This window comes from Phasianus colchicus, chromosome 10, assembly GCF_987193195.1.
Source record: "Phasianus colchicus chromosome 10, bPhaCol1.hap1.1, whole genome shotgun sequence".
Classification (NCBI taxonomy): Eukaryota; Metazoa; Chordata; class Aves; order Galliformes; family Phasianidae; genus Phasianus; species Phasianus colchicus.
In genome coordinates, this window is record NC_143445.1 from 8,404,856 (window position 1) to 8,417,166 (window position 12,311).

Genomic DNA, 12,311 nt, shown 5'->3' on the forward strand with positions numbered 1-12,311 from the left:
GGTTTTATAGCAGAAGCTGAAGAAAGTTCAAGAGTACCATAAAAAGCAAGGATTTCACTCTCTCTAGGTCTGGTTAGGGTTAGTCATCCGCAGCAGAGTGCTGACAAGAACTGACCCATGTATATAGGTATGCATAGAAGAAATCTACTATAGTGCATTCCTATGGCTACTCTTTCCATCCACCCACGGAGAACACATTTTACTAAGCTGATTAAAAAAGCATGCTTTAGGTTGTTGGGTTTTGTTGTTTTTTCTTTAAATAAAGTTTCTACGTATTCACATAACTTTCTTAGAGGCTGCTGTAAACAAAGAATTATGTTCGGGGCCACAGCCAGAAATAAGATATGTCAGAGATCTGTAACCCAGTCTACAGAGAATCAGGCAATGGCCCAAGGGTACTTCCATACACAAGAAAGGGTAAAATAACTGAGGTCAAGGCCTCAAGCGCAGCTCTAGTTTTAATCATGTTGTTGATTTAGAGCATAACAAGATTGCTTTTTTTTTTTCCTTCCTTCCAATTGTCAAAAGCCATTTTATTTTTCTTGACATGTCTAAAGTGGCCCCAGTGTCACTGTATGAACCATTCCTCACTGCTCCATGCTCAGTCCGTGGGCAGCTGACATTGACATCAGATGCAAACATAACTCCTGCTAACAAGAATCTCTGTCCTCATGCTATTCTGTAAATAGATGGACAAAGTGAGGGGTAGAGAGAGAGAACAAATATTTTTCCATAAGGGAATACTTCAATAAAATCCATGTAACTTGAACAAAATGGAATAGTTGTGGTAAGTCTCGTAATGGAATGACTCCCAAGGTTTGGAAACAAGAACTGGAAAAGAACAGAGAGGCAGAGATAAAAATACCCGAGTGTTTGACCCTCCCTGGACGTTTTAACTAACTTCTGAAAGAGATGTGCAGGTTTTGCTTTCATTTTGCTATAAAGCTGAACTATTTGTAAAAGCTTTTCTTGGTGTGAAACAGCCTGTTTTTCCAGCCAAGCCATGTTCCCTCTTAACGCTCAGCCTGGCCAAATAAAGGCACCAGGGGAGCACGCAGACTGCTGCTTTTCTCTTCCCAAACACAAAAGGGCACGACGAAGCCCCTGGAACCCCTCGCAAGAACAACTTGGTTCAAAGCGTTTGTTGAATAGACGACTCTGAAGCTTAAGGAAACATCCAGAAGAGCCACCCTGCCTTCTGCAGTAACGCTGAGCTGCGCACGTACATAATTCATATAGTCGTAGCGCAAGAGTCCGTCCGCCCGGAGTTAAGCGGGGCTGTTAAGGACGGGATGGTTAAGAGCACGCTGGGCACAGCCCGGCCGCTCCCGTCGCTCAACAGCGCCTCGAACCCAACAGCCGCCCCAGGTCCGCTCGCAGCCGCCCCGCAGCGCCCAGCGCTCCCCCCCGGCTCTCCGCTACACGCTCAGCTCCTCCTCTCCGCCCGCCGCGTCTCCCCGAGCTGCAGCCGTGTGCGTTACAGCCGAGAGCCCAGAGGACGCCGCGCTCCTCCGGGACGCGCCCGGGCCAGAAGCGGCCACGTGTAAGGACAGGAGGCGGTCGATACCCCGCCTTTAACCAGTTTCGGATCGCCCAAAAAAAGTAGCGGTGACACTTCAGTAATAAAGAAGGAATCGCTTACCCTGTCTGAGCAGCAGGGCTCGCTGGAAACCCCAAAAGGAGGCGGTCTCCAAGCGGAGATGTTCCCCCTTCGGCTGCAGCCCCATCCGAGGTGAGGACGGGCGGCCCGGCTCGCGCCTCTCGCTGCACCTGTGCCGGGCTGGGCGCGTGCCCGCAGCGCCTGCTGCCATTGCTAACGGTGCTGGGCGGCACGGAGCGGCGGCCCGCGCCCTAACAAAAGGCCCGCGCGCGTGGAGCTGCACGGCTCACGCGAACGTGGAAGCACGCTCGTGTGAAAGCCGCTGTACCACCGATCCTTTTGGGGCAACGCCACAAGTACTGCTTTGAGTTTTGGATTCGTATTGCACGTGGATAAGTGCTACATGATAAAAAGATGCAATAATTAGAAATAGATCGTTTCAGGTTTGTACAGCAACTACTTTATTATTTTCAAATGCAAATGTTTGCACTGTTTGCTATTTTACAATTTTACAAACTAGGTATAAAAGACCATAAATAAATGACATAAGTTATGTGTACCTAAAATTCATGGAGGGGAAAAACATTACAAATTAAATCAAAATAGAAAAATCTATATATCTAACCCAGAGATCGTTCAAATGCACGAACCAAGAAATGCTGTTAGATTTTTTCAGTATGAACTAAATTATTATATGCCTCATACATTCTAATTTTAACCACAGTCCTTGCATATTCCAACATACTTGCAGTGATACAAAAAAATAAATGCACTCTCTTTTTATTCGTCTGGTTAGTATTTCAGGGTGTTTTTTTTTTGTTTGTTTTTTGATTATTATTTTTTTTTCCTGGTTATGAAAATGTCACATAAAAAAAAATACTGCTTTTTAAGTCCCGTTCACTGGTCACTTCCAGCCTCCTGTATTTTATACATACATATTTTTAACACATAGAGCCATCACCAAATGAGCACAGCAGGATCCCGGACCAACAGGGCCGCGCAGGTGTGAGCAGCACAACCTCCTCCCCAGCAGGCGAGCGCTGCGGCCGGCCCTGTGCAGGGCGCTGGGACAGCGGCTGGCAGCAATCCTGCACCAGCTGCACCAGCACAGCCCCGGCACGCTGCTCCAACCCCAGCACAGCTCCTGCTGGGGATGGTCCCGAAGGAGCCGGCGAGGAGGGGAGAGGCTTTGGGTGGCTGCGGCCTGTGCTGCACTCTGGTTCAGAGCGGCACGGCCATATCCCTGTCCCAGGACGTCTCTGGGCTGACCGGGGCACTGCAGTGTGTGGCAGTGCTGTGGGAGGCCAGCAGCGTGCAGCTCCCCAGACTCCGGCACGATCCCCACTCAGAACTTGGCCTGCGTGTCCGGAGCAGCAAGGTCTCCAAAGGCAGAAAGCCATCACAGGCAGCACGAGGGAGCAGCAGCACCGCTCCTCGGGCCGCAGTGCCTCCTATGGCACCTCCCATGCTCCTATGGCACGCCGCAGCTCTCTGGCTAACGACGGCAAGCTTGGAAGTGTTGTGATTTCATTCCTTAACTGTGCAGGGAGCAAACTGGTGTTTGGATTATTAACTTACAAGTTTTCACAGCTTGCACGCAGAGCAAGGTGCTTCTGTGAATGGAAGAACTGCATATATTTGTTCGCATTCAGCAAGTCTTTAAAACCCCACTTCTGCAGATAAAAAAGGCTACTTCAGAGTTCAGGTCAGGGTTATCACTGGATGGATATGCAGGTGCTGCCTCCATCACCTTGTCACTGAGAAAATGGTTGCTCTGGATCATGAACAGAACATCAGGAAGAAGAAAAAACACTTAAGAAAATCTTTAGCACCCTTATGGATCCTGTAATCCACAACTTCAAAACTAACTCGATACTGTCCCCGTTTTAGGCTGCAGAACTACTCAGTACACGTAGCGTGGCAGTTAAAAGCACACCTACAGACACAGAAATTTCAACACTTCTCAACGTGTCTTCCTGTCACCACTGCAGAGCTGAGCTGCTCGGCCGTGCTCAAATGGCAGAGGGACATCACATGGCTCCCAGGGATGCTTTGGGCACATTCACAGGCAGTTGTACACACAAGGTGATTTGCACACACGCACGCACACAAACACACATACGCACCTTTCAGAGGAGATAATAATCCATTATCCATTCAAGGAAAAAAAAATATATTTACATCACTGCAGTGGCACGTTTCATGTAAAATGTCACGTCAGCAATGTATATAGGCAGCTCACAGCAACTGGGTTCTCCGCTGTGGCGCCTGGCCCGGCGTCCATGGTAAGATGTGTGATGTTCTGCCACCCGCACCCGTCTCAGATGAGGCAGCAGCAGGCAGGGGAGTGAGGATAGAGAATAACAGAATATATAAATAAAATCCAAGGTGGGAATAGAAAGCAGAAGGGAATAAAAAATCAACAAGTCTGCGGGGCTTTGACACAGTACATTCCTCCAGTGACAACTGGGTGCTGAATCTTACCGAGTTAGCTATCTTTCAATGAAGAAAAAATGGAGTGGGTGGCAAGGAAAAAAAAGAGAAAGTAAAAGTCACACTCTTTTCAGGGCCCGACGACTGTTCAGTGCGTGGTTTTGAGAATCAGTGCTAGGGAAGAAGCAACCATGGATCCAGAAGACTTCAGGGTCCAGTCTGTGTTCCTCCATGGTCAGTGAGATCAACAGGATGGGCTAGGAGGCCGTGAAGGCAAAATGTAATTTCCCTGCACAAAAAGAAAGCGTGAATATTAAACAGTGAGCAACAAGACAGACACGTACATCTGCCCCAACATCTCCCCAAGATTTCCCAAGAGAAGCACAACAGTATCTTGGGCCAGCCAGCATCTCCTTGGCAGGTGCAATTGCTAATTCATATGAGTGGAAAAGAGCTGAGATGGGAGCAGGCTGTGAGTTAAGCCTCTCCCTGGGGAGGGGAAGGATTTCCTAAAGGACAGAGGAGAAATCAGGAGGAGAGGCAATTCCAACATGAAAGGGGGCTGGATGGCACATGCCACAGGCTGCAGCCTTTGCTCTTTAGGGTGCTCAAGGGGAGAGCCCTTCACCCCTTCAAGTCTCATCTTCATGACACACCTTCTAAATGCGGATGTCAGATACATGCATGTGCCACCTTTTATTTTTCAATCCACTCTCCTCCAGCTAAAAAGACATTCAAGTGCATGTTGTCTCAGTGGATATATTTTGCAACAAGAAAGGCTTCACTAGCAGTGCTGAAAATTGGGCACCTGTGCTGCCTTCTGAGTTTTCACTTTCTGTGGAGAAAACTGTTCATTTTGTCTGGAAAATATTGGAGTGGTTTGAATTACCGTTACTAGACTTCCAAGAAATCATTTTTTTGCAAATTGGCCAACAAATTGGGCGTATTTTTTGTCTACGTAAAAGAATAATCTCAACAGAATGCAACAATATTTACAGCAAAAGGAAACTTAAAAGTATCTCTGTGCTTAAGCAAAAGAGTTTTTACTGCTGCAAGTACGGGTCTTTAAAATGATGTCTCCTGGCAACAGGACATTAAAACATGCTGGTTTAAGACATTTTTAAAAAGAAATATTAAAGTTCTGCAAATGGGAAAGCTTTTATAAGTAATACTGCAGAACAGTTTTTACTAAGCTGTCATGAGATGACAGGATCTGAATTTAGCATCCCATGTTCTGAACAAGTTGTTTTCTGAGAAGGTTGGGGGTGAGGGAAAGTTATGGTTAAAATCAGCAAGTTATTGTTAAAAGAGACAAAAAGTGATGGGAGCAACACTGTGGGTGCACTACGTGCGACCTGTCCAACTGAGCGAGCTGTTGGGGATTCAGAATGACGGCAGTGATTAAAAAGAACTATGACATATAAGGCCCCTAAATCATTTCTGAATTTGCTCTCGGGTGCAGTGTGTGACGAAAACAATACCACAGCACCACGACACTGTACTTTGACTGACCTTCTCCATGTGGCAAGTTGAACCGCTTCTTGGAAAAGAAAAGTCTGAAAGCTCCACAGCCATGACTACCACAGCTGACTGCTGGCAAGATGGTCATGAAACCTCTCAAGTGGCAGAGTTCAGCACAGCAATAGCCAACAGTCTTCCCAGAAGTCCAGTTCTGCCCAGTAATCCATGAGGTGTATCATTCCATGTCTCAAGCCCATAAATGGGTAGATTGCTAATCGCCAAGCACTGATTAGCCAAATGATATTCTCAATGAGGTTTCTGCAAGGTATTAGCGTTGCATCAAGTCTGCAAAAAATATCCTAGGGCAGATTCTTCATTCCAGTGAAAGATGCACAACTGTGGTTTCACCCACAAATAAAACACTATGGTAGATAATCCTACAGGTCACAGGGAGAAGAAAAGTAATTTTGTTTTTTTTAAGCACAGTATCTGGCAGCAAACATAGCATCAAAACTTGACTGTGACATTATATTTATATAGATACATGTATTTTACATATCGTTGATCAACAGAGAAGTATGTTCCAAGAAACAATTTGTTCCAGGTCTGGTTTAAAATGACGGCTTGTCATTTCTGGAGGCCCCCCTCCCAACACACGCTCGGTTTCCACAATCTGTACATCAAGCAATGCTGCAGATCTTTATTTCAACGGGCGAGGAGACGAAGTAAAAAAAGTGCAGTTCTTCAATTAAAGTGCATGGATGAGGTAAACTAATTTCAAGAGTTTTGAGTTTATTCAGTACTGGCTCAGACGGGCACCATCCTGCCGTGCATCTGTTGCATTTGGGTGCGCATGGCTTGAACGCTGCTCAAGATCTTGTTCTGGTGCGCCATGGCAGTGATCCCAATCCTGGCCAGGTCGCTGGGAAAGCAAGAGAAGAAGACTGAGAACTGTGGGTCAGATGCTGATGCAGAGACAAATATTAAAAGTCAGCCACATGCAACACAGCAAGAGCAAGGCAGATGTACAGAAATGTTTAATTAAATAAGTGAAGGCATTGTGGAGGCATTTTAAAGTCATACTCCGTCCAAATGAAAGGCATTCCATTCCTTTAATGAGTGTAATGATATGCAGCACAAAGCAAAGGAGGCTGATTAAATCCAGATTTACCAGTTTTTTTGTTATTGCGCTGAGTACTTACTCCTGGTTCATATGCACCACAGCCTCTAGGGTGGTATAGCCAGCAGCTGTGAAGTTATCCTTGTATCGCTCCATTTTAATGGCTTGGAGCCAGTCACTGACAGAAACAACCGCCGAGAACTCCGGGGAGCTGGGATCCAGCAGGGCTGTGCTGGGTCTGCATGCCAAACAGTGAAAGGACAGACAAACCATGTCAGCTGATGATGACTTTCAACCCCAAGTCTGGGCTCTGCAATGATTATTCACAGTGACTAAGGAAAGTACGGGCAATGAGTCTTGCCTAGCGAAACTCGTGGCTCCCTGCATAGCAAAGTGTATCAATTGCAAGAATCTCGACCAAGTGCAAGGTAACCGGCCAGCTTTAGCCAAGAATGAACTTGATCCTAGGCTTTTCCTTTTGGCTTTCAGGTGTGTTTTGAATCACAGCACTGTCCACAGTTTCCACCTCAGATGCAATCAGGTTCACAGAAAATGCTTTTCCTTCAAAAAACAAAGATGGCAATGCTGCAGCACATTCAGCCTACCGAGTCCGCATCTCGCAGGCAGCAATGAAAATCCATGCCAATCTTGCATATGTCAGACCTCAGTTCAGCAGCTATAGAAACACCACTGAAGTATGTGCGGAGGGAGGGTGAGCTCACACAACCCGCCAGACGGGTTTGGAGAGCAAAATTCAGGGCGGGTTCAGATAAGCCCTGTTTCTAGCCAGGTTCACAGGCAATCTCATGCATTCAATACAACTCAGGACAGCAGGGAGTTAATCCCTGCTTTAATCAACCCATTCCTGACCAGCACGTGTGCCAGGACTGGTGGGACTGATGCGAGCTTTGATCTTTCTTCGCACTGTGGAATGTGCTTCTCATTTTCTCTTGCACAATTTGCAAATAATTATTTTCACAAAATTCACTCCACTTATTAGTATCTCATTTATTATTTCACGTATATTATAAATCAAACTGTTTCATTAAACCATTAAAAATTACTACTGTCTATCTAACCAAAACAATTATCATCCAGCAATTTATTTGAAAACGCACATCATCAAAGATTAGGTGTGCAATAGCATAGTTATGTATTGCCTAAGGCACTGGCTTCACAGCAGCAGCTCTTGGTGCAACTCCTACCATACTATCTAACACAAGACCAATGATAGCAGCCTAATTATATACAATTACGCTTCACCTCTAATGCCATATATTAATAATGCTATATGCAAATTCAAAATTCACATTCCAAAGGGAAGAATAAAACAGCCATTAATATCCATGCATATGGAATGACCTTGAATAGGCCTTGAACTTTTAAAAGACACATTTATTTTCAAAAAGCACCTTTAAATTGGAAACAAAGCAAAATGGAGTAGGTTCAATCAGTGATTCTTAAATCAAATTATCACAGCAGATCCATATTGCATTCTCACCATATGAATTATTTAAGCCTCAAGGGTGGATACATGTTTTCCAGGCTACCATTGCAATTAGGACAGTCTGGGAGATACGCGGTGACAGCAGCCTCACAGGATTAATAATCCCTCTTCTGATAATGTAAATTGTAAGTAAGAGCCACAAAGGGACCCTGACTTTTAAAACTGAAAATACCTTTTTCCAGTATGTGGCTCTGTCGGAGGCTGAATCAGAACCTCTCTTACTCTTTCAGTGCCATCAAGAAACATAATTTTGTATTTCCCAGTGGCTATCTTTGCACCCTCCCTTCTGCTGAAAAATATTTTCCTCTTGTTTCTTTCTTTCCTGCTAAGCTTTATTTCCGTAATTCACTTTATGAAGTGAAGCCATTTGAAAATAAAAGAGCAAACTTAGTGTAAATTAGTAAAGCTCCTATTACTTCAGCAGCATTTCACCAGCTTAAAGAAACTGCTGAGCTGTCCCAACAAAGATTTGTTGTTTCTAAAACTCTGGGAGTTTCCTTCCTACCGTGCTTCTTTTGCACGTACCGGGTATACTGTGCTCAGCAAACAAAACAAAACACAAATGTAATGTGGGATCAGTGCAGACATGAAGCTGGCTTTCCACAAAATTAAATTCAAATTCACATAAAAATTAATCCACACCTTCCCAATGCCCGCGAGGCGTTGGCTGTAATGCCGTAACGCTCATTTGCAAATCCTACACAAATCTAGGGTTTATAAAACTTGATGATGTACTTTTCCTGCAAAAACCACATCACTTTTGTTAGCTAAACTGCATTAAGGAAAACCCTTGAATCCTCTTTGCTGAGGTGGGAGAGGGAAAGATGCTGCAAACAGGGTTGGCCTGCATCAGAACCTTTTTTGACATAAGACTGCATTATAAACCTGGTCAGCTCTGGTGTGATACAACAGCAGCTCTGCTCATTCATTCTCCTTCTCAGAGAGCTACCAGAGTCTGGGGTGCCCAGCTGGGTTCGGCAGCGTGCCAGGATGACTTCTGCTCTCTTGCACAGTGCAATGCCTGCTGTGCAGTCTGGCTCTGCAGAGTACACTTTAATTTCAGCGCAGAAGCTTAGGTGACACAAAGCTCTGCCTGTCACCTCCACTGTGCTCCCTCATAAATCACCATTATAAAAGTACAGCTGACCTGGAACTCTCACTGCCTGTCCTCTTCAGGCTGTTAGGGTTGCGGATGAGTTTGTCCAGCATGTTGACAATCTGTCCAAATTTAGGTCTGTCGCTGCGTTCCTTCTGCCAGCAGTCTAACATCAGCTGATGGAGAGCAATGGGGCAGTCCATTGGGGGTGGCAACCGATACCCTTCCTCAATGGCTTTAATAACCTATAAATGGCACAATTAGGAAGACATTAGAGAACATCAGACACTACTCTCATCTACCATCTGACTATCATTTATCCTACGGCGATCTGAAGTATGGAAACAAATTCGCCATTAAATGAAACAATATGAAAATTGCACTCTGAGTCAAGCAGTTGGTGGTCTCAGTACTGTCATTTCTCCTCAACAATTCAAAACTAAAAGGGTAGAGCATCCAAAGCAGACATCTGATACAGCAGGGCAATGTATCACAAAAGAGCACATGGGATAAAGGAAAGACAAAATAGAAAAAAGACAAAACTATCCTTGACAGTCTGAAGGTTGACAGATCTTTAACATCTGTCAGTTTTGGGTAAGATATGTTGAGATGAACATTTCCCCATCAGTCCTAGGGGACAGCAGATCACCTCCCTCCACCCTCCCCTCTTGGGCTAGTCCATCTTTGTCACAGGCCAACAGAGTACTTGCTCTCTCTCCACTGTTATGTCCTGAACTGCACAGATGGGGACCGTTTTTTGCAGCTTTATCAAGGAAGCTTGCTTATGCATCTCATACTCAGCCAGAAAAACTGCAAGATGAAGCCATTTGAAACCCTCCAAAGACAGCTCCAGAGCTCAGTACTCTGATGACTTATTAGCTCTCTCAGGAGAACAGGACACAATCAGGACTAAATTCTGACACAAAAGGGCAGAAGCTTTCCAACTTTAATTAAATAATAAGAGTCTCATGGCAGGTCTCACCAAGAGACCAAAGACCAGAAGTGCACAGAAACTGAACTGAATTCTTTCATTCTGTTCTTATCTATCAGTAGCTAAAATCCACTGGGAGAACAGGATGCAGGATATGCTTGCACTATGAGTAGCTCATCAGAGACCACAAAGAAAGTGGTTCTCACTAATTCAGGAATCCAGAACATCCAGACATCTAGAACAATTTCAAATCCACTTCTGCTCTGATGTGAAAAGCACAGCTCTCACTGTTGTAAAGGAGAAAAAAGTATGGTCTGTCTATGCCAACTACTAAAAAGTGGATGCAAAGACAGTATTATTGGCTTTGACTGCCCTGTTCAAACTAGCTTTTTGACACTTCTAGCATTGCACATTAGCAGTGTGTATTGGCCTAGTATGTTAGCTCTGCATTTGTTGCACTGAGGTCGTCTGAGTTGTGTAGACATGACTGATATAACTCAGACACATCTGGTGTTTTATTTTCTTGCTAAGTCTTGATGACTTCCTGTTAACAGAGGAAGGCAACACTGGGTGCCAGAACAGACATTTCACATCAGAAGGAAATTGAAATTATATCCTCCCGTTTAGATTAAACGCCACGTACATCATCTAGACACTCTCTGAAAATGTTCAGCTCTACATAACAAAGCGAATGACTTGTCAACTCACTTAACTGCTCTCATGACCATATATTCAGATTAACATTTCCCTCTTCCTTTGTATATTTGTAAATCTCTTGGGAAAAAATATTATGGATAATCTATGCCTCATTTTAACTGCTGGGGCTTTTTGGTTTTTTTGTTTTGGTTTGGTTTGTTTTTTTTTCATTTTAATAAAAATTCTATTAGCAGAAGCTTATTAATAGTGTTATTAAATACTCTTCTGGAATAGAAGCCATTGTGTACAGTCCCTCTTGGAATACAATGAAGTAGTCCAGATGGTACACTTAAACAGGACATACATAATTTAAGAATGGTCATTTAGGAAAGCTGTTTCTTAATGTCCTCGGGGGGCACCTATGCAATTGTTGCAAGGATGCTCTGACTGATAATCAGAACTGGATTTCATATGTGTTATTTCAGATAATAAAATTCTCTCCAAGATTTACAAGCATATTTAGGTTTGAAGAATTAACTATTATTAGGAAGCCCTATTAAAATTCAAGTGTTTTTTGGAATAGACTTTCAGTAAAGTTGAGATTTAGAGTCAACGTTCAAACTTTCCTTCCTTTTGCAGTATTATGATTTAATAGTTTAAATACATTCCTTTCCTTCATTCTTCTCTGCCTTACCTACTTGTAGATACAACCCTACCTTGAGAATCTCCTATTCCCTGGACATAGATGAAGGATTAATACATTTGCAGTATTCAATGTAGTATTTATACTGCAGTGGTTCCCTGGCAATACAGGAATCCACCACTCATGATAACCTTTTAAAAACCAGGAGTAAATGTCTTACAACTACATAGCAACTAACATGGAAGAACATCAGCAGACATCTAAGGGAAAAGGCAAAGGAAAAAGGGAAGAAAGGGAGAGAAAAGGAAGAGGGAGCCCTAGAGGAAGACTCACGTCTTGATTGGACATATCCCAGTAAGGTCTCTCTCCATAGGACATCACTTCCCACATGACGATGCCATAGCTCCACACGTCACTAGCTGATGTAAATTTACGGTAGGCGATTGCCTCTGGTGCAGTCCACCGGATAGGGATCTTGCCACCCTGTAATAAATAAAAGAAACCACGGGCCTGTGAGTCGCTGACCCAGTAATGTGCATGGCTGACACTGTTCTACAATGCCATTACAAATCTAAAATGGCTTCCTGCACACAAGTCCAGCATCCTTCTTAAAAAGGCCTTTCCTTCTTCTTTGCCATAAAACTGTCAGATACAACCAGGAGGCAATGCTGCCCATCTGTTTTCTTAAGCCACAAGGAGGGGAACCAGTAAATTGTTAAGTGTATTTTTATCAGTCCTCTACTAGATTACTGCTTGGGGCTATACTGAAGCATGAGAAAAAGACAGGGATTTTACAAAGTATATTTCAGAGATTTGGTTGACAAAACAAATAAGTATATGCTGTTAATTACTATTTCCTTGCTTGCCTGTCTGACCTGTTAGGC

General features: G+C 44.0%; 1 protein-coding gene across 3 annotated transcripts in view; it reads right to left on the minus strand.

Annotated features, from left to right (window-relative positions):
* Positions 1-2,037: 2,037 nt before the first annotated feature.
* Positions 2,038-12,311, minus strand: part of EPHA4 (EPH receptor A4) — a 242,342-nt gene continuing 232,068 nt past the window's right edge. For all 3 annotated transcript variants that reach the window (XM_090147217.1, XM_090147219.1, XM_031596397.2), the window contains 5 exons: positions 11,761-11,910; positions 9,269-9,462; positions 6,697-6,852; positions 5,546-6,416; positions 2,038-4,322 (listed from right to left, as the gene is read on the minus strand). In XM_090147217.1, the coding sequence (XP_090003343.1) occupies positions 6,302-6,416; positions 6,697-6,852; positions 9,269-9,462; positions 11,761-11,910 (615 nt within the window). In that variant the 3' untranslated portion in view covers positions 2,038-4,322; positions 5,546-6,301. The remainder of the gene's footprint in view (positions 4,323-5,545; positions 6,417-6,696; positions 6,853-9,268; positions 9,463-11,760; positions 11,911-12,311) is intronic.